Source organism: Cyphomyrmex costatus, unplaced genomic scaffold (genome assembly GCF_001594065.2).
Source record: "Cyphomyrmex costatus isolate MS0001 unplaced genomic scaffold, Ccosl1.0 scaffold43, whole genome shotgun sequence".
Lineage (NCBI taxonomy): Eukaryota > Metazoa > Arthropoda > Insecta > Hymenoptera > Formicidae > Cyphomyrmex > Cyphomyrmex costatus.
In genome coordinates, this window is record NW_017278534.1 from 1,017,760 (window position 1) to 1,041,593 (window position 23,834).

Genomic DNA, 23,834 nt, shown 5'->3' on the forward strand with positions numbered 1-23,834 from the left:
TTTAAAAAAACAAAATGGCGGACTTTTGAAAATTTTTCGCAATTTTTTTCTTACTAAATTGTTTAAAAATAGGGTTAAATATTAACGAAAAAATTCATCCGTGGTTCATGCGAAAGCTACATATGTGGGCAATAATCCCTGCAAATTTCAGCCCGATCGGTCGAATAGTTTTTTCAAAATCGTGCACGCCAAGTCAAAAAACGTGGTTTCGAGAAAATCGACTTTGAAGTTTTTTTCCGCCAAAAGCACATTAAACGTTGATAAAAATCTTCTTACCCTTACTCAGCGATGCCTGGCCCATACACAATGCGAAAACTGAAATGTGGTATAACCGAAAGTAAACAAAAGAAAAGACCCCGGCGCGGCGCCGCTGCGAGCGGTACGTTTCACTGCCAGGTATACGCAGTGCGCGCCGACACAGTTCTATTGTTATGCTATTTCCACCATGTTTTCGACCGTTCCGGCCTAAATACCGATATGTACCGTGTTTCTAAGAGTATATAGAGTACGAAAATAATATTTTCAGAAAAACGATTTTTTTTTTTTAAATTGACTAGAACTACCCCCTTATTCGAAACTTACTTATAATATGAATGATGTTTTCTTACGTTTGGTATGTTGAATTACGAAATTTTTTTGAAACAATTGAAAGCTGAGCTGTGAATAAAAAGCAGGAATATCTAAAAACTTTCTCCTTTTTTTTCAAGAGTACAATATGTGTCTTTTATCTAGTTATTTATCTAATTTTCAAATATTAAATTCTTACACAGTACGCATACGTCAAATATTTGTATCGTCCGTTTTCGAGTCTAGTTCAAATGCTATACAACCTTTGTATGACAATACGAGTTTTGAAATAAGTCAGGTAATAAAACCTTTGGTAAGATCATAGAACTTATAAGTTCTATGGGTAAGACAGAGGATAAGACGGAAAAAAAAGGAAAGAGAAAGATTGAGAGATATGATTTATTAGAAACATTTTGTCGTTTAGAATTCAAATAAGGAACAAAAATTTCATCCTGAGCAAGTACTTTAATTTTTAATCAGCATTTTCCTTTATTATATTACAGTACGTTTTCTATCTAATTATGACGCATTTTCTTATGATATTTTGTTATTTTTCCTGTTTGTATCTTTCTTGTAAAAAAAGTGTTAATATGAAACATTAGCAATTCTCATTTTAATAAGAAAATTTCATTTTATTAACTTCAAATGTTCTAGCTACGTTGTGCAAATATATAATGGCTATAGTATAGCTATTATAGCAGTAATTGTTACATTAATAGCTGTTATTATAAAAGCTTATTGGAAAGAACATTGAAGTATAATAAACGTTTAAATTTAATTTATATTAAAAGTTATCCTAATTTGTTTATTGTATAGTTACTATGCAAGAGGAGTACGAGATTAAATTTAATCATTCAATTAATTCAATACATAAATAAGAACTTCATTATCATATCGTAAAACAATTTTTATGATTCTATTTTTTTTATTGTTATGTAAAGTATCACTTATTCTGCACTCTGAGTCAATTAATTCTTAGTTTGTGTTGGATAGATGTAAAATTTTTCCTTGCAATCTTCTACATTTGAAATATGAGTACTTTGAATATACATATATTGATTACCGTCAATTATAGGTTCTAAAATAGAAGACTGCACTTTGGTGTCAGTTCCTATAACATGTACATTCAATTTTCTGACATAAATTTCGTTCAATATGTACTTTGCAAACCATTCTCTTAGTTTGTCAGTTTTTATTCTGAATAGTGCAAATAGTTCCCTCTCGAGTCTGTCAAACATGTATTGATTTGTTATAATCTCTTTCCAGTTTCTATCAACTTCTTCTGCCAGATTCATATCAGCATGTTGATTGGATATTCTCATTCTTTCTTTAATAACATCTAACTCATCTTCTGAGTATCGATCCAAATGTTCTCCAAACCATTCCAGAAATTCCTCGATCGATTGGTCAATATCCTTGGATGTGTATTTATTTGCGTGTACGTGAACGGTAATCGAAAATTCTATAATTTCATTGTATTCCGTATATTTGCTTGAAACGTCGTCATATTGCAGATTCAGTAATAATTGTTTTTTTATTATTTTCTGGAAACACGTGTAAATGAATAAGTAGAACTTGCGAATAAAATTATTCGCAATAATCGAAAAAACCATGTTCTATAAAATATTTACCATAATTAGATTCATTATCACTAATGACTCAATTGACGTGTCATCGATTTGGTAAGTATTTATTACAATGGAAGTTGAATCAATTTTATTGACATTTTTCACCTTGCAATAATTAGTACCCAAGGGCATCTGAGTGACTTTAATCAGATTTCTCAAATTAGAGTGTAAAGGTTTACATTTAATTATTTCAACACACCGTTGTATAGTTCTTATCGCATCATCTGGCGTGATATTGCCTTGCACGTACCACTGAATGTACAGATAATTGATAAAACGTTTTGTAAAATCTTGGAATTCTTCAATACTAATATTTTGTAGAGCATTGTGCTTATCAATGTGTGTGTGATGAAATGATCTTAATATCCGTAATGACACATCTCTATAAAAAAAATTAAAATTATATTATTGTTATCTAATTTAGATAACAATAATATAATTTAAAAAAAAAATAATATTTATTTTATAGTATATTTTACAAAACTAATTCTTTATATATATATTTATAATAATATTTTATTATTAGTTTCTCTTATGTAAGAATTTCATAATATTATTGCAATTATTTAACAATAAATAGCCAGTACTCAGCGAGACTTCCAGGTTTAGAAATTATGTTTTTATAGATATCAAGTTGATCATATCTAACTAATTCGTATAATTTCTTCGTAATCAAGTTTGGATAGTCCTTTATGCAATTCACTATAATTGACAACAATAACTGCAATATAAATAAACTTGCAATAGATATATAATAAATATAATGTGTATTTCATAATTATATTTATGTCTTTGACACATGTTTTTTTTAAGCATCAAATATAATTTGAACGTATATTTACCTGCGGTATAGGTCCGAATATTTTAATGATAATTCCTCTGTCACTAAGACTGATATTATAATAGTATCCAGCATTTGAAGTTGAACATAGATCTTTCACCACTAGTAGTTTTAATATTTCACAGTACAATGACATGAGAGCCGCACTGAAATATTAAAAAGGGAAGTTTCTTAAAAATAAGGTACATAAAAAGATTATGGAAATCGTACTAATCATTCCAATTTAATAATTACTTTTATTTGGTCAGTAACACAACAATGTAGTATATATTATTACATTAATCATGCTACGTTACTTACTTCTCCGATGACTTATGTCCTAGAGAGGAAACAAGATGGAAATACATGTAGCATTTTGGCAAACAAAATTTGAGATCAGGACAATACCAAATATCCGATATACTATCACTGTACAATTTTATAGGATATTTTGAAAATTTTGCTGGCATTGATATTAAAGTACATTCAATAGGAAGCCATTCATTTTTCAATGGTAAGTGAAAATCTGACAATGGTTCAATGGATTTCCAGCATTTGTACCATTTCTGTGGTATCTCGATGTCTATATACGATGTATTCCTTCCTGACTCGATTTTATCTAGTACCAAATAATCATAATCGAAAATCATAATATTTGCGGTTTCTGGCACCAAATAATTTAAAAATTTATTTATTTCTTTCGAATCATATTCAAAAAAAACATTTCCAGTTATATAATCACGCGGTGGATACAAGTGCATGTTGCCACATAAAATTGTTGCATTATTCAATGGACAATGGTCGTCGTTATATCTAAAAAAAATCTCAAAATATAAGTAGTGTTTCTCACAAATATTTTGTACGATTTCAATTATTATCCTTTATATTTATGTTTATGTGTGTGTGCTAAAAATTAGTTTACCTAAAAGAATATTCTACAGCCATATTAATCTCGTCGTAAATTCTTTTCTGCGGACCTTCTTTTTTTAGCAAATTGATATAGGAGTATATCGCATCTAGAATCTCTTTGGTGTAACATTTTCCTTCTCTAGAGAGCTGTACAGAAATTATGAATAAGCTGTACATGGAAGTATTTTTACATTTACAAAAAAATGCATTTTTCGAACACGTAACGTTCCACATTTTCTTGCGTAGGTAACTGATTAGGGAACCTTGACCTTCATGCGAAATAATTGTACTGATATATTCACAAGCTTTACTTTTATATAAATCATTTTGTGAAGGCAAGACCCACATTATCACCATCTGCAAAAGTCAAATTTTATTGTATATATTTATATTTTTACGTAATATAAATGTAAATTGTTTCGATCTGGTCAAATTTTAATTACATACTCGTCTAAAAAACAGATAATCATTCACTTTATACATTTTTCGGAAAGCAGCAGTATCAAAAGGATCATATTTACGTTTTATAGAATCATCGAGAGGCAATATGCCACTTGGTATATTAACAAAACGTGCAGAATGTGTGACGTATTTTTCTAATGTATTCAGCGATAAACTTGCCTATAAAAAGATGTATTTTATAAATTTTAATTTTATTTTTTAAATAAATAAACTATATATAGTTAAAATAATTAATTGTTAGTAATAATTTTAATATAATATTATGTACTTATCAAATATAAACTTGGAGAGAAAAGGACACTAGGAGTCGGGCGCAGATATAACTTTACGCAAATACTAATATATTATATAACGATACGTTCTTTATTTATTTTTGAGCCTTCTTTAGAGACAATAATGCAATAACATGAATAAAAATAAAAATTGGATCAAGGGATATTTAATCACAGCGAGCTCCTCCATAAACAAGAAATCAAATCTGATGTTAATTCCATCTGCAATATTAACATTAGATTTGATTTCTTGGTTGTGGGGGAGCTCGCTATGATTAAATATCTCTTGATACTATTTTTACTTTTATTCATATTATTGCATTGTCACTAAAGAAGGCTAAAAAATGAGCCGAAACATGTAAGCACATTTATTATAATGAAGAACATTTTATTTGTTATATACTAGCATTTTCGTAAAGTTATCTGCGCCTAACTCCTAGTACCCTTTTCTCTTCAAGTTTGTATTTGATTTATACAGGAGTTTTGTTAAAATTATTATATATTAGAATTACTTGTATAACCAGTTTTATTCTGTGAGCACTGTAATAGCATTTCATGAACTTTTGAAGCTCTTCATATAGTTTTGTGTAATCCAAATTTTCCTGCATTTTTATGAAATAATCCTCAGTATTTTTATTGATTGGATGGTCAGTACGCGCGATGGAAGAAACAAATGGTGCAATACTTCTGTTCTTGGCAAAATTTAAGGCTTCCTGAAATTCTATACAAACATGATATTTAAAATTGCGACAACAGTACTATGAATATAATATACCTTCTTTTATGGTTTTTCGATTGCTCATAAATGCAACTTTCTCCGATAAAGGGTTAGCGAAAAATTTAGCAAAGTGAATAAGAACTGATAAGAAATGCTTCCCTTGGATATTAAAAGAGAATGATAGATTTTCGTATCCAATTGACCATTTTAAATCACCTCCATGTTTGTTAATATATTCTTCTAAATTATATTTCTGCAATTAAGATGATCATATTTAAACAATTTAATATACAATAAATCATTTTTATCAAATTTATGTATTATATTTTATTACTTTGCAATATTTTTTGTGTTCGCTAAAAATCATATAATCGAAGAAAAATGATATGCCTGGAAAATCCGGTGGATCGTTGAAACTTGCTGTTTTCATATTTAAGCAACACGCTGTCTATATTTAAAAAATATATTTACATACACATCACAAATTATATGCTGAATGTTAAATGGAGAAGTAAATACATTTAATGTAATGAGTCATAAACGATTTAAAATTATGAATAACACATTTCAAAATTAATTAGTAAACTTTTTTTGCAATTAGTAAAAGTATCAAATTTTTTAAATTAAAACTTTAATGATGCTATTAAATCTTGAAAAGATAGAAATGTATTTTGTGATTTTCAAAGCCTGTTTTTAATATATCACAATTTTAATGAATGGAAAAGTAATTATAAAAAAGTAAATTATAAAAATTTACGTATATCCTAAAATGTGTGTGTGGGTGTGTGTGTGTGTACCTATATTAAATTATTCTACTTTCATACCTCTTCTTCATCTCTTAAACCTTGATGTTGAAAAGAGCATCTATTTGAATATTCATCGGATATTAATAAAACTTCTAAACCGTTTGGTAATCTGATAACTCTAAATTTAAAAGACAAAGCGAACAGCGTCAATAAAGTGAGAAGATAATGAGAATGTTATACTCATTGATTATTTTCAAATAATTTAATCTATCTGTATTTATCAATAAAAGATGCATTGTAACGGTTTTTTAAAATGATTATTATCACAGTATTTCTTGCACCCCCATCTCAATCAAAATCGAACAAACTGTTGAATGGTATTTTCTTTCGTCTTACTTGTATTCCTTCTTGTCGGTCTCCGATTTGATGGGCGTTTCCAGATATTCAACTTGACAGCTCTTATTGTCTTCTTTTATATGCTCTACCTTTTGCATTATATCAAGTCAGGAGAAAATTGGAATAGAAATTATATGACGTTTGATATAATACGATCAAAAAAGTTCCAATATAATTTGTGTTTCAAACTTTGTTTCTAGTAGACGTAGCACGATTTTAATCCACACTCTAACCGATCCGCTTTCTTTTTCCGTTATGGCACTTGCCTTCGAACAAAGGTCAATACACGATTAACTTAATTATTGTAAGTAAAGGTCATAGATATTTACTTATTTGTATTATTCTCAGTTTTCCAAATAGCCAATTTGTGTCGCCTGTTTTTACATTCAATATTGTTTAAATCAATCTTAATATATCATAAATATCAATTACTAATTATAATTCTTACTGTAGCGTTTTGTCGTATTTTTAAAAAATGGATTATTGTTTATACTGTAAATTCATTTAACTAAGAAGGCTCCTTAATAAATGGGGATAAACATTTATAAAATAAGAACATGAAAATATTTGAAAAAATTTTTCAGATGGATGTGCTAAATATACGTGTATTTTCGTTTAAACGATAAAAGCGATCTCTACTTTTAAAACACGTATATTCGGAAAAACGTTTTTATATAATAAATAGACAGGGTTGGCAACGTTACCTCATAAAAATAACTCGTTATCATTACCGTTCTTTCTTTTTTTCTAAAAAATAACTCGTTTCTGTTACTCGTTATTGATTTGCAAAAGTAACTCTTTATTATTACAGTTACTCAAAATATAACATTACTTTTTTTCTTGACATTAACAGAATATATATATTATGTGAAAATTTTTTTGATAAATGTAAATAAAGATATTAAAATTCTATTTTTTTGTAGAGGAGAATAGAGCTAAAAAATGTATATATATATATATATATGTATATATATATATATATATATAATGTGTGTATATACACATTTTTAGCTCAATTTTTTTAAATTATATACACACAAATATACATTATTATTAATTATATACATAAGGGAGAATGTCCTAAATCAAACCGTGTTCCAAATCGGACCTTTTAATTTAAATAAATACGGTTAAGCAGATTTGCGTGCTATTTATAATGTAAAGCCCTTATGAAACACCGAACATGTGATAACAATTTGGCAGTATTCTATCATAATGTTCATAGAATAGACACAAATATGTATTTTCGGTTATCATGCGAAAATTTTTTTAAAAAAGATAATCCTTGTAAATCATTATTTAAAAGATGTTAAAAATTTGAACGGTAATTGATTTAAGATAATTAAAGAGTGTAGAATTAAAAAATAAGAGTTTTATGATTACTTTTGCGGTTTATTGTAAAATTTGTTTCAATAGTTTAAAAGAATCCGTGTCCAAATCGGACCTGTACAAAAACACTAAAAAGACGATCAAGCTAATTCATCGAAGAAAGAAGGTTCGCTACAACCTGGTTGTAGTACTGGTGATCGACCGATCAGATCTGGTCTAAGGAACACTAAATCAGTAAAATATCATGTGTCATTAAACTCAGATTGATGGAATTCTTTATTGATTTTAATTCTAATAATGTATTTTTATCTTTGAGTCTTAAATTGCTCGTTTTTACTCAATACTACCAAAAATTAATTAAAATATTTTAAAATTCTATCTAAAAGTCCATAAAAATAGGAGAGGTCCGATTTATAACTCATGGTTCCAAATTGGATCGGAAAATGCATTTTTACATTTTCCATTATAGTTCGATACATGTAAGAGATACATCAAAATGGTCTAAAGCAAAAATGAAGGAAATTAAATGATCTTTCCAATGGCACCATTTTTTTTTATGATCGGACTTTATTTACGTCTTATAGAGAACAAAAACTGCAAATATAGGTCCGATTTAAACCACTCTCTCCTGCAATATATAATATTATATATATGTATATATATGTATATATATGTATACATATACATACATATAAACATAAATCTTTACGGTATATTTAATAAAAAATTACAAAAAATAGAGTATATGTATATATATATGTATATATAATGATATGTGATATGACAGCATCTATTAAATTCTTGTTTTAGTGTACGCAATTAAAATGAAAATTATAATTTTTGCTCGTCTATCTGATTTTACGACATTGAACAGAAACGTCCTCTTCTCTTTAAAGGATTAATAATTCAGCATATTTAATTAAATCTTTCACTGTAATATAACTTAATCAATCTGTTAAAAATAAATTTTAATAGTTAAATATCTTAAAACTTTTTATTTTTGTTGTCCAAAATATTAAAAAAAGATAAAATGATACATCATGCGCATAATGTATGAAACGGAACGCAGCCTATACGTGTGAACTGTGAACACAATGTGAAAAACGACGTCGTGATTACGTGATTAAGAAAGCTAATCAGATCTATCCTTTTAACGTCGCATCTCTGTTTTCCATAACTCTAGTTACGACTGAAACTTTTACGTAGAAATAAAGTAACGACAAAAAGTAACTAGTGAAATCATTACCATTACCCCAAAAATGTAACGTTACCATGAACTCCAAAGAAAATGTAACGTCGTTACCTATTCGTTACGGAAAATAGTAACTTCTAACGATAACGACATTATAAATAATGCGTTACTTGCCAATCCTATAAATAGATATGCTAATTGTACGTATAAACGTGTTTTCTTTTAAACGTATAATAGCTAATATTATTTAGCATATAGATCAGTTCAAAAATTAAGAACCCCCGAAAAATCTCCTTTTCGTCTTGGCGAAAAAATTTTTTTTGCAGTCACTCTTTATGATTAATATAAATGTTTAATAATATAATTACAAATTGGTACATCATTGAGAAAAGGAAAAAACAGAAAAATGTCATGTATAATATTTATTTATAAATAAAAAAATATAAACCAAAACTCTTAATAAATATTATATTGATTTAAAATATTTACATTAATATTTACGTATTACTTTTTAATAATCATTAAACTTTTTTAGGAGTAAGTTCTTTTTCTTTTTTCTTATATAAACTCGCCAGCTGTCGCTAGAGAGATCATAACAGAAAGCCAAGAAATTGACTTAAAAATAGCCGAATTTATAAATTTCCTTCTTTTTCGAGAGTATGATTTTTAATCTTTTATTTTTTTTAATGGAATTTCTATATAACACGCACATGCACAAACAAAAGTAAAATTTTTGTATAAGGAGAAATTCTCCCTTCAATTTATAAGAAAATCTTGTCAACTATTGTGCACTCTTCGTAAAAGTATATTAATTTTAAATCGAATCAATTATTAGAAAACTTTTGATACGAAAGGGAAGAGAAGGGAGAGAGAAAAAGAGAGAAAATGATAGAAAGACATGTGCTTTATTGAAAACATTTTGTCATACATTTAAAATAAAAAACATGTAAGAAATGATCGAAGAAATCACATTTTGAGCAAGCATTTTATTTCCTAATCAGTATCCTTCTTTATTATTACAGTAGATGTTTTTGTCTAATTATTACGCAATTACTTATGTTTTTCTATTATATCTCTTTATAATTTTCTTTAAAAAAAAAACTGTTATTATGTAAAATTAACAATTGTCATTTTAGTGAGAAAAAATTACATTTTATTATAACTTCGAATATTCTAGTTTTTATTGCAAAGTGCAAAATAGTTTTATATAGCTTTATAATAATACATAGTTATTATAATACAAGTTATTATTATATCAGCTTATCAGAAAGAATATACAAGTATAATAAATGTAATAATTTATTAAATTACATTAAAAGCTGCTCTCATTGGTTTATTGTATTGTTGCTATGAGAGAATAAAAAAAATTAATAAATAAATTATTTAACATATGAAAAGAAACTATTATTATAAAGCAATATAAATTATAATGTAATTTTTGTTGTTTTATTAAATTATTAATGTGTCTCTTATTTTGCGCCTTGAGATGATTACATGTTAATTATTGAGCCTAGGGAGAATTTTTTTCTGTAATTTTCTACTGTAGTAATATAATGATATTTTATTGGCTCATACTGCTCAACGTCCTTTATATATTCCAAATCAACGTATTGCGCTTTTTTAGGATCAGTTCCTATAACATGTACGCTCAATTTTCTAAAATTACTTCCGTTCATTGTCTGTTTTGCAAACCATTCCTTCAGCTTATTAACATTTATTTCCATTAGTGCAAGTATTTTCTTGTCGCGTCTGTCAAACATATATTTACGTTGCGTGATCTGTCTCCAGTTTTTGTCAACTTCTTCTTCAAGACTAATAGCATCGCGTAGTTCAGATCTTATAATCTTTTGCTTGTAGTCATCCAAATCGTTTTCTGTGAGACTTTCCAAACAATTGCATTTAAACTGTTCTAAAAAATCCTCGATTATCAAATCTGCATATTCGGTTTTGTATTCGTTTGCTAGAGTGCAAACCATAATGTTATATCCTAAAATTCCATTAACATCTATATAGGTGTTTGTGACACATTTAAATTTATCAACGAATAGCTTCTTGTTGCAAAACTCGTTGTAAATTATAAACTGAAAACAAATGAACATAATATAGAAGGTGTAAATAAAATAAATCGTAATAATTAAACACCTTATTCATATTTTATTTAGTTTTAAAAATAAATGAATGTATATTAAAGATTCCATATATGTATTCAAATATACAAAATAACATATGTTATTTAAGGAAAAAATCCTTGGCTGTATTACCGACTAAATGTAATATTTTTTGTATAACACTTTTTTCCTCTTTTACAGTTTAAAAAATTCTTTTTCAAAATTTATATATACGTATTAATTACGTATTTGTGAAATAGAGTTTATATATACCGAGAACAAAAAAGAAAATGGTTTAAACTAAAATCTTTTTTATTATTTCTTACTCCAATATGGTATTTAGAGCCATCAATAACAACATTTGCTTGATATAGAAGCTTTGCAATCTGTATTTTTATATGAAATTGTAGTTCACAGACTGGTAGTTTACATAACAAACAATCTGAAGTTCTTAGAATTAGATTTAGACGTCTAATTAAAACATCATTGTTTTACAAAAATTTATGTATATGTATATGCGTAAGATATTAGTGTATATAAAGTAGTACGTAAAGATGTACCAAATGTGTCACATTTTTTCGGTAAATAATGATGTCGGATTTTAAGCTTTACTTTAGGGTAATACTTACCATTAGCAATTTGATTAACATAAATGATTCAATAGACTTGATGCCGACTTGATAATGATTTAATACTAAGGAAGTTGCATCTAATTTGTTGACATTTTTAATCTTGTAATAGCTTGTACCTAAAGGTATCTGAATGCTTCTAAGATATTGTGTCGCACTAGAGTGTAAAGGCATAGGATTAATTGTTTTAATAAATTGTTGTACGAGGTTAAACGCATCAATTTGTATCACGTTTCCTTGCACGAGACATTGAATGTATAAATAATCGGTAAAAGATATCACAAATTCTTCAAAGTCTTTCAAAGTGATATTATGTAGAGCAGTAAGCATATCAACTTGTGAATAATGGACTAGCTTCAGTATCGATAATAACATGTCTCTGTAAGCAAGATTAAAGATATCATTGATTAATCAGCAGAAATGTAACATAATATAATATATTTTATAATTATATTAATTGTTATAATTAATATGTATTATTAATCATTTCTTTTAGTTATATGAGAATTTTATAATTGTTGTAATGCTTGACATAATAAACAGTCAATACTTGATGAGAATCTCAGGTTTCTTAATTCCGATGTTATATAGTTCAATTTGTTGAGTTTTAATACTCTGAAATAAGTCTTCCGTAATATATTCTGGAAGTTTCACCATATTCGATGCAAGAAGATTCAATAAGAGCTGCAATATAATAATACATCTTGAAATTGTATTTGCAACTCCAAAGCACACTTTGAACGTATACTTACTGGCATAGTTGGTCTAAAACCGCTTATTTGCAACGTAAAACCAATCTCACCGACATCGATATTATATTTAAACCCAGCCTGTTCAGCTGGATATAATTCTTCGGTTATTAGTTCTTTCAAAACGTCGCAGTACATACCCATGAGAACTCCACTGAAATGTTATTAATGTTCACGTCTTTTTTAATAAAATATAAATAATTATATAAAAATTATAATATTGGTTACTATAAGTTAAAAATTATATAGTGTATACATATAATGTCAAATACAGTAGTAACTGTAATATAGTATTGTTATATTTTCTGTGCTACTTACTTTTTTACTGACTGAAGTTTTAGAGGGGTAATAAAATGGAAGCATACATAACATTTCGGCGTTCGAAATTTAGAATCCGGACAATACCAAATCTCCGATACAGGATCACTGTATAATTTTATAGGATATTTCGGAACTTTCTTTGGTAGCGGTATTACAGAAAATTCTCTGGTAAGGAATATATTCGGTAACGGTAAAAATATTTCTGGTAGTGGCTCGATGACTTTCCAATGTTTGATCCATTTTTTTGGTATCTCAATATCTTTATATTCCGTCATCCAACAAGGATCAAATTGATCTAATTCAAGAAGATCAATATTTTTCGAAAAAATCATAATATTCGTCATTTCAGGCACCAAGTTATTCAAAGATTCTTGTATAAGTTCTGAATTAAAATCGAAGTGGAGCTCTCCAGTTAAATAAGACTCCGACGGATAGATATGCATATTCTTACACAATTTTTTTACATGAGAGATTGGTTCTTTTTTGTAATCTTTAAATCTAAAAAGATCTTCAAACATAAGGAATGTTCCACAAATAGTTTGCTGACTTTTCTCTTTCAAACCGAATGAGACAATGCCACAGCGGTTTAAGCTAGATCACGGGTGTTTCTAAATAATTGTGTGCGAATTTATATACTACGAATGTAATTCTTTGACTCCCGGCCGAGGTAATTAATATTTTTCGCAGTGAAAAATTAATTATTTACAGTTTTTAATAGGTTATTCAACATTAATAAGATCGATATAAGGTACATCAGTAATTGTTAAATTGTTAGTCAATTTAATTCATGATATTACTGCGGTAGTTAGTGTTGCGTTTCAAGTCTGAAAAAAATTTTCGGCGCTCTATCGAAGAATTACATTCGTAGTATATCAATTCATACACAATTATTTAGAAGCACCCGTGATCTAGCTTAGACCGCTGTGGCATTGTCTCATTCGATTTGAAATTTAGCAGTCTAATAAGAATTGATATTGTTTATTTATGTTTTCTATTTCAATCATCTTAAATACATCAATTTATTTCTAAAATTATTTTACCTAAAATAATTATGTTTACTTTGAAGAATGTCATTGTAAATTTCTTTCTGTGGGCCTTCTTTCTTTAATAAATTGATAAAAGAAAATATCGCATTTAGAACATCTTCTAGATGTTTTCGTCCTTCATGAGTGAGTTTCATGGTAAGCTGTATGGAGCTGTACAAAGAGTTACGTTCATAGTTACAATGAAACATATTATACGTAGGACACCACTTTTTTTTGCGTAGGTAATTAATTAAAGAACCTTTTCCTTTGTATTCAATAATCCACGAGATATATTGATCTGGTTTATATTTATAATAATTAAAATCATGTAACAAAGGCAAGGCCCATGTTATTTTTAACTGCAAAGGGAAGTTTTATTTTGTATATTTATTTGTATTTTTATGTTGTATAAAGATTCTTTTCGATCTGCTCAAATTTTAATTACATACTTGTGTCAAAGATTCCATAGAGTCATGAACTTTATACATTTTTCGGAAAGCGGGAGTATCAAACGGGAGAACGTCTTTAAATCTCATAAAATTTTCTGGATGTAACTTGTTAGTTGGTATATTAGCAAAGAACTTTATGACAAATTCTTCCAGTGCATCCAGTGATAGTCTCGACTATATAAAAACGTATCATGCTATGATTTTATTTTATAAACAAAAGCTGTAAACTCTATAAACCCTGTAAGTAATAAATAATATTCTCGCATCGTAATTTTAACGAAGTTACCTGTATTACTAGCTTCATTCTGTGAGCACTGTAATGGCGTTCTTTAAATTTAAGCAACACATTGTGCAAATTTTCGCTATCTAATTCATTGCGCATTTTTATTATATTATCTGAAGAAATTTTATGAACTGGATGACCAATTTGTGCGAAAGAGGAAAACAGCTGTTCGTATCTCAAATTACCATTAAATAAGGCCATCTGAAACTCTGTATAAGCATAGCAAGTCAAGGCTGCAAGTTGTGACAACATATATGTTAAGTACAATTTATATACCAAACAATTACAAAAATTAAGTAAAAACATAAAGGCTATTAAGAGTCAACGCGGTTAGCAGTGCGCAAAAAATATATAATCTTAAAATCTAAAACATATTAGATATTATGTCGAACGTTTCGATCCTTAGTTTCGGATCATCATCAGCGACAAATACAATATAAAATTAAAAATTACTCAGAGTTGCAAACAATGATGTTGTCCCGTGGTATGTAATACAACCAATCTGAGGTAAGACTATCACTTCTTCAGGTGAAAGTATGTACCTATGTGTACATTAGTTTGAATAATTGAGTATGTCTCAGTTGGTCGACAAAAGACATAAAATCAATTATATCACAGAAATCGCATTGATCAAATTTCATCGTCAATATGTCTGTATATGACGATGTACAACGATATAAGATATAGATTTTAAGATTATATATTTTTTGCGCACTGCTAACAGCGTTGACTCTTAATATAGCCTTTATGTTTTTACTTAATTTTTGTAATTGTTTGAAACATATAAGAGTCTATAATTCAATTATATTATTAATTTATTAAAATTTTTTATGATTTATATACCATTTCTGATCGTTTCTTGTTGCATCTCAAGTGAACTTTTCGTTATCATAGGTTTAATAAAAAATTGAGCAAAACAATCGAGAGCCCTAACCAAGGCTTTGTTATCAATTTCAAAGTAAAATGTTGTATGCTCGGAGTCTATTGAGACATCTTTAGTACCATTATTGCTACTGATAAAATCTTCCAAATTTATCTGAAAATAAAATAATACTTAAATATTATACATACCACACACACATACATAAACAAATAATTAAATTTTATATTAGATTTATTCATCACGTTTTTTTTAGTACATTATTTAGTATATGTTCATCGAGTTGACGAAAAAGCGAAGCCTCTAAAAAACGTGTTATGCCTGGACATATTTTTGGATCGCTTAATCTTCCTACGTTTATGCATAAGCCACATGCTGCCTGTTTAAAAAATGTAAGTGTATACATATTACACGAGCCTTACACGCAGTTAAATTGAATACAATCAACAGAATGACTAAACAGTTTGAAATATTGTATCATATGACATATATTTCAAAATCAACTTATGAAAATTTTTCTACAGTGCTGGAGATCAAATTTTTCAAATCTTAAAATTTCTGATAATACACTTAAATCTTATGAAGACAAATATTTCTTATGATTTTAAAGTCTATCGTTAATATTAATTTTACATATAAATTTTTAATAAGTTAAATAAAAAAAATGAATATGTTCTCAAATGTAAATTAAATTGTATTGTTTATACCTTTTGTTCGTCGCTCTTCAAAGTGCATGTTAAATTTTCATCGAATATTAGCAAAGCTTCTAAACTGTTTGATAATTTAATGAGTCTAAATTTAAAAGATAAAGCAGACAATAATCAAATGAGAAGTCAGTGTAAAAATATTGTATATTTTGTTAATTATTTTAAAAATCTAATCCTTCTTTGTAAAAAATATATTGCAACATTTTTTTCAAAAAATTACTTTAATATTATTTATCGCGTTTATTTTAATCGAAATTGTGCTTTTACTGCTAAATAATTGCTCTCGTTTTACCTATATTCCTTTTTGTCATTCTCCAATTTAGTGGGCGGATCCAAATATTTAGGTCGACATTTATCCCAATTCTTTGGCATTATATCAACGTTCAGAAAATTAAAATTAAAATTGTATCGATTTGTGAAATACGATTCGACGATCGAAAAGCCTAATGGTTTAAGTTCTTTTTAACTTCCTTTCCACACACACAGAGTAGACTTGGCACAATTATAATAAACAACACTTTAATCAAAAAGTCTTCTTTCTTTATGGCATTTATCCTCGAGCAAAGGTCAATATATATGGCTAATATCTAATGTATATATTATACGTAGAGAATTTAGAAGTTTATTTATTTGTATTATTCATACAGGAACCTATAGGTGACTGGTATTCTTAGTCCGTTTGTGTGTGTATATTTAAAATCATTTAAATATTAAATTGTCATAAAACGTTTATGCAACCTTAGCATTTTAGAATATTATTGATTAAAATAAAAATTATTAATTGAAATAAGAAACCGGCTATGAATATCGATCTAGTTTAACTTATTATTATTTACTTATTATTCGTGTAAAAGAGATTCCATGTGTGCGATTTGCTTTAATAATTTGAGTCAATTCGTCTAAACTGCATTCCGAGATAGAAAAGTGTGAGGTTTAGGATTAACCGATACTGTCTAACAATGGTCTTTTATAAATCCCCTGCTAGAATTTCCGACCTATTATAATGGATCACAATAGCATGCGATCTGACAATGGTCAGTCGTTATTGAAAGAAATAAGAGGCATAAAATTTTAAATATGATAAAATAGAGAGCATACAATGTTTAAAAATTCTCGCATGTTTTCTTATTGGTTCAAAAACAGTTAATATATTAACGGTGTATAAATTTAAATCAGATTCATGCGTTTTTTTATGCGTAAAAAAAATATAATAATCTATATCTACGTGTGTATTGGTGTGTACAATGTAGACTTTTATGTTTTAATTATTATCTATTTTTTATGTAAACAGAGTAATTTATGGATCATCAAATTAATTGTCGTTGCAGAGTAGACTAAAAAAATAGTACTAAAAAAAAGCTTTTTTCACATATTGTGTTCATATATCTTTATTTATCAATTTTAAAGACAGATGTCCACGTTATCGACTATTAGTATAAATTTACCGATCGTTAATACATAAATTACGTTATATATATTTTGTTAAATTAATAATTTTTTATTATACAAATGTTTTATAAATAAATAATATGCATACTCTTATAAAGTCTATAAATATTTTATGCAGTATTACTGTTAATTCTGTATCTATTGCAGTTATTACAGTCACTTCATGGACAAAGAAATACAAATATAGTACTATATAATATAATAATTATAAAAATGCAGTTGAAAAATAAAATTAAATATTAGTAAGTTATAAATATGTTTATATGTTATATAATTATATCTCAAAAATATTGATTAACAAATAAATTACAAAATTAATGTTATATTATAAATTACACATTGTTTAAATTTTAACAGCCATACGATTCTCATAAAATTATTGGTCAATTATCATAGATATATACATAATATTAGCAGTCTAGATCTCATATGCAGATCACAGAGGAAGAGAGAACTAGAGGAAGTGGTCATATTATCGGAAAAGGTCATATTAGAATATATAAATTAGAAAGAATAAGCTGTATTACCAAATCCAGGTAACGTCTACAATTTTGTGGTCCGTGCTGTGTTAAGTGTGAGTTCGACAAAGACGCGAACAATCAGACTTCGATTGTTCGTCTTTATCTAATCCATTTAATAAGCGTGGAACAGAACCACAAATAATCGTTAATATTACCTTACAAAAAATTTTGGTAAAATCTATATAAATCGCGGTGACACGGCCAAAGAGAAACCTGAAAGGTAGCTCGGATTATAATTATTGAGTATAGCGACGCCGATCGATCTCGCGCTCGCGTGCACGGATCAGATATTACCAGCGCTTAGTTCGCCTAGTTCCGTCCAGTCCGTGGGTCGATTACCGGCCGATCGACCCGCGTCTCGCAGCGTCATGTTATCAAGCTTTGTGCGATTTATCACGCACACCTCCACCGTCCTCCCTCTCTCGTCCTCTATACTCCCGTAGTCTCTCCCCCCCCCCTCCCCCACGTTTCCTTCTCTCTCGCTCCGATTCGCCCTGGATCCGCTCCTCTTCGCTTTTCGTGGACGCTTTTCTGGATTCTCGCGGGTAGGGCGCGGACGCGGATGGGTGCGTTTGCAGTGTTTACTGCGAACTGCAAAGCAAGGGCAGGGCGCGCACCGAGGACAACGGGAGTGAGGGCAGCGAGGCAACCAGCCGGATAAAACGAGAGCTGCGAAGCTGAGTGGAGGCGCGCGCGCGTGCGACGGTCGTCGTGGCGCGCGAGAGGGCTGTGTGCTGAGGCGACGCGCGCGCGAGAGAGTAACCGAAGCCGACGCACGGAGGAGTAGCGTGACTCTCGAGACATCGTGCGGCTAGTTGCGGCATGGAGACCCTCGAATCGAGCCGCGTATGCCGCCTTTGCGGCCAGCACTCCGGCATCTCGATCAACATCTTCGACACGAGCGAGAATCACGTTCGGAAAATCAACGCTGTGCTGCCGATCATGGTACGTCATTACGCTTTCTCCCTTCCCCCCTCCCACTCTCTCTCGCTCTTTCCCGTTTAAGCGCGAGCCTCATATACATCCTACTGAGAGATACATACATTTGCTCCTTCCTTCGCGCCCTCTCTCCGCCTCCTCTTCTCTGTTTCTTTCTCCCCTTTTACGATTCCCTTCTCCAATCGGAGGGTACGCGCCCGCGTGTGCCCTTCTCTCATGCACTCTCATCGTCCTTGCATAGCGTAATGCTCACCCTCTCTCTCCCTCGTATCTGCCACCTCGTTACGAAACGCGTGGTCCATTCTCTTTATCAGCCACACTCTAACGTGACTTTACGCGCGCTTTCTTTCGATCCTCCACCTTCGCCTTTTTCCTATTCGACGCTCCAATTCCTGGCCGGTACATCTGTTTCTGCGACGAAAAAAAAAAAAAGAACTTCCGCGTTTGCATGTCGAGTTGGCAAAGGAGGATATAATACCGCTATTTTTGTGGAGGGGCGAGAAGGGTCGACGGGGGGTACTCTTTGTATGCGAGCGGAGCACACATCATCGACCACGTGCGAAAGATATCGCGGTTCAGCGTGATTCGTTATGGGAACGAATTCTCAATTTTTTTTTTTTTTTTTTTATTTGCGAAAAGTGAGGTTATCATCGTTTTTACGCGCGAAATGAATGTAACTCTGAATGTCGAGAGCGCGGATTACGTTGCATAATTCGAAGCGCGGGAAAAGGACAGACTTGAAATGGATTTCATGAGTTCCTCGTGGTGATTTTTTGCCGCACAAATTTTTGCATCGATGATCTTTTGGATCATTTACGTTTAGCCGCATTTTGGAACATTCTTTTTACTGCGGTTTTCTATTATACTATTTTCTAAACGTGAATGCAATTCTTTTCTTTTTTTGATGTGTTAGGGGTGGTGACACACAAACCTTACAAAAATCATAGAATATTTGGAATATATATAATTAGTACATTTATCGTCTTATTTATCTCATGTAGAAATTTAATTCTGAAAGGTGATTATAATTATTAAACTCCAAATAATAGTTTAGTACTTAAAATGAGTAATTAAGTATTGTTTTTTAATATTAAATTAACCAATATTAAATTGGATTTTTGTAAGAGAAATGTAGATATAAATATAAAAAATATTAGCAAATTTTTGCAAAAATGCCTTATTATTTAACACTTTTAAAAATTAATCTTAAAGAATATTTTTTAAAAACTAATAATTTTAGAATGAATCATACATTAATTGTAATAAATATATGCACATGCAATAAGAAGAATAATAAGAATAGTAATTTTGATAATTGTCTGAAAATAATAAATATAGTAGTATGCTAAATGTGTGATGAAATACATAAAAGAATATTTATCTCAGGGATAAAATAACAAATCATTAATATATCATTTTTGAGACTTGTCTTTATTTAAACTCAGATTCAGCAAATCAATTTATTTTTAGTTTAAATAACATTAAATTTAGGTAATATTATTTTCTAAATTAATCGAAGAACGATCTTAAGATACGATATCTTCAAACAACCAATCTATTATAGTGTAAATGTTATCATATGTTTTATCATACGTATATGATAAAAAGGAATGATTAATTCGAAATTTCGATAAGAAGATGCAACTTAATATTATCATGTAATTAAAATTTGCCCTATTTTTTGCTTTATATTTATAGTATATTGTGTTTTTGTATATTTAAAGGGTGAAAAAAAATCATAACACTGAAAAAAAATCTCAATTAGAAATATTTCTCTGCTCGTATTCAAAAAAATTATTTTTTTGGTTCAATGAAAATTTCTTTTGAAATTAAGGTTGTTTTTCTTGTAGAATCTAGAAATCTATTTTCCAATTAATCGTAAACTACGAATTTTCTAATTAAATTTGTGACTCGTTCGTAATTATACGAAACTATTCTGAAGCAATTAGCAAGGGTAACCGGTGGTTGCGATAATGTTAATGAACGGAAGTTTCCTTGTATGGCATGTCACTCGTCATACCCACATCTACCTCGGGCAATAACGCACACTCATTTATTTCTCTTTCTCTCCGTACGACAATTCAATGTCACAGGTATTCGGTATTTTGCCTTTTATCAATAATTACGTAATAATCGAAGTGTTCAGTTCCGATAACATATATAACCACGAAAAATCATTTTGTACTATCAGATAAAATCGTTTATTTTACCAAATGACAAAAATGATTTGTAATCAGATGAAATTGTATGAAATCAAATGAAATTATATAATTTGTGGAGCACAATATTTTAATTAGCGTTACCTCTTTGGTGATTTTTTTCATTTCTTTATTTGTTAACAACTTCGAAAAACATAAGTCTCCAACATTTTTTTTAATCGACTCAAATTTAGATTATTGTTCTCTGATTAATTTCTTGACAAAAGATCGTAAAAAATTGAGTTAAATGAACCTTAAGATACAATATTCCTAGAATGTTATGTGAATATTAAAAAAGGTGAATAATATTATTCATATAACATTATAGGAATATTGTATGCTTATAAGAATCGAATAATTTAATCAGACGGTTGATCCTTCGAGAATTCGTAGCTTGCAGGTTTTTTTGATTCTGTATTTTGTTATGCGTTTCTCAGGTGCACGAGATGGATTTATTGCCGAAGCAAATGTGCCACCGGTGCAGCTACAAGTTGGAGGAATTCCACAAATTCTACATGAACTGCCTGAAGACGGATGCGGCGCTCAAAAGTCAACTATCGTGGATGCGGAAGGGTGGCGTTAGGGAGAAAGTTGGAGTACCGATGGTGCATATCGAGAACATGAAGGAGATCAAAGCAGAGCCGCTCGACTATGACGTGTACGAGTTGGAGCCGTTGGTGGAGAACATCGACTATATTAACTCGATGAACTCGGTGACGTTCCCGGCCGACAGCATTCACAACGGATTGACATACACGACGTTCTCTCGATGTTGCTGTGATAAGAAAGATCAGAGCAGATCGAGAAGAACATCGGAGCTCTGTCAGAATTATCAAGGACAAATGCCTAGATGTGGCAGAATCGCAAATGTCTCGCAGAAGAAGACTTTCGAAGACGCTGCACAATTAAAATCGATTAAGAGAAATCTTTTTACACAGTCGGTATTCCCAGATTGCCCTCAGAATCGTCTGCAGCATGTCGAGAACGTTGTCGAGAACACCGTTGAAAATGTACGAGATTGTCTTGTTACAGTAACGAGTACCAAAGATGCCACTCCGGAAACGCGAAACCATTGTCATGGTAAACTCGGAACGCTTCTTAAGAATCAGCCGGTAACCAGGAACACAATAGTGCGGAACCTGAGACCCAGAAAAAATCTGAATTATGCGCAGGTCAAGCACAAAAAAACCAGATCGAGTATTAATCCGAGGCCATCTACATTGACCAAGTCAAATGTTTCTGAGGCGATATCCTATCCAAACGTTGAGCTGATGCGGCATATCAAGGTTGAGTTAATAGAAGAGTCTAAAGGACGCAACTTAAGGCCAAGAAGGAATGTTGTGGATTATCAGGAATCAAAGATAAAGAAGGTTTCAGATTATCGCTCAAAGAAACGCAAATTGGACGAGGAAAGCTCGAAATTATGCTCGAAAAACGACAGTACATCGAATGCTTTGGATTTTAAGATAAAGCAAGAGACTCTATATAGAGATTTGGAGAATACAATGCTTAGTGAAACAACCAACACGACGCCACAATTACCGAGCAAGTTCTTACCCGCAAAGATTGAAGCAATGACGAGCCACAATAGTATCAGTCTGCAAGATGACTATCTCAAGTCGCAATTTCGGGTTCAATTGACCGAACAAAAATCATTTTCCAACATCGTGAGGAATAGGTTAGCTAAGGCAAAGAAGGTTCTCAGAGTAAATTATTCGCCAAAGTACTTGAGAAGTCAGGACATTTATCTGAGGAATGGTAAGATAAGAAATAACACGGAGTGGTCAGTGAAGAAACTGCAGACGAGAAAATTGACGAACACGGTCAACAAAAACACGAAAAAATCACCGATGCTGAAGTTATCCGAAAATATTAAACATTATTGCGAATCGTGCAACGTCAGATTTATAAATAAAGAATTATTCAGACTACATGCATGTTACTACGATTGATCTTTCGCCACAAGCACAAAATCTACGAGCTGTCTGAGAATCGTTCGAAGGATTATAATGCCTTCTAGATATTTCTGTTAATGTTTGAAAAAGATTAAGACATTTCGCGATAAAGTGTAAAGGTATATAAATGGTTAGAAGAAATATTTGCAAGATTGTATGATAATCTGTATTTATATATGATGTATATGTGTGTGTGTACATATATGTACGTATACTTCAATTCGCTTCTAATCTTTTTCTTTCGTATATTTCGCTCATAAAATGGAAGATGCTTTTGTTTTAGACATCCTATAAGGATGACGAGTCGATAAAACGTGCCTATCCTTAACAATTTCATCAAATTTTTTGTAATATTGATGTTATCTATCTAATTATATTAACTTTCTTTTTCTTAATGGAATAGATTATGTTAAGATTATCAAGTGCAAGAGTAAATATAGATAATTCTGTATGTACATAATGCACTTCATTTAAATTTAATATTACGCGTTATTGTATTTTTGTTGTATCATTTTGCGTAAGCGATATATATCTATATATAATATATATTATATAATATTATGTATTATATATATAATATAA

The 23,834-nt window shown here is 29.9% G+C and overlaps 3 protein-coding genes across 3 annotated transcripts; 1 reads left to right on the plus strand and 2 right to left on the minus strand.

The window, feature by feature from the left end:
* Positions 1-1,535: 1,535 nt before the first annotated feature.
* LOC108777294 (nardilysin) lies at positions 1,536-6,616 on the minus strand. The gene is made up of 12 exons (XM_018544132.1): positions 6,519-6,616; positions 6,201-6,300; positions 5,434-5,629; positions 5,171-5,379; positions 4,372-4,545; positions 3,938-4,071; positions 3,758-3,828; positions 3,337-3,634; positions 3,038-3,182; positions 2,783-2,916; positions 2,199-2,577; positions 1,536-2,111 (listed from the first exon to the last, which is right to left on the minus strand). The coding sequence occupies exons 1-12, from the start codon at positions 6,614-6,616 to the stop codon at positions 1,536-1,538; spliced, it is 2,514 nt and encodes an 837-aa protein (XP_018399634.1).
* A 5,703-nt stretch (positions 6,617-12,319) lies between these two features.
* Positions 12,320-16,562, minus strand: LOC108777295 (nardilysin). The gene is made up of 9 exons (XM_018544133.1): positions 16,483-16,562; positions 16,191-16,254; positions 15,447-15,639; positions 14,607-14,836; positions 14,321-14,494; positions 13,906-14,032; positions 12,931-13,228; positions 12,529-12,679; positions 12,320-12,460 (listed from the first exon to the last, which is right to left on the minus strand). The coding sequence occupies exons 1-9, from the start codon at positions 16,560-16,562 to the stop codon at positions 12,320-12,322; spliced, it is 1,458 nt and encodes a 485-aa protein (XP_018399635.1).
* Positions 16,563-18,982: 2,420 nt separating this feature from the next.
* Positions 18,983-23,272, plus strand: LOC108777453 (uncharacterized). The gene is made up of 2 exons (XM_018544363.1): positions 18,983-19,105; positions 21,735-23,272. Exons 1-2 carry the CDS (start codon positions 18,983-18,985, stop codon positions 23,247-23,249), a joined length of 1,638 nt encoding a protein of 545 aa, XP_018399865.1. The 3' UTR covers positions 23,250-23,272.
* The last annotated feature ends 562 nt before the right edge of the window (positions 23,273-23,834 follow it).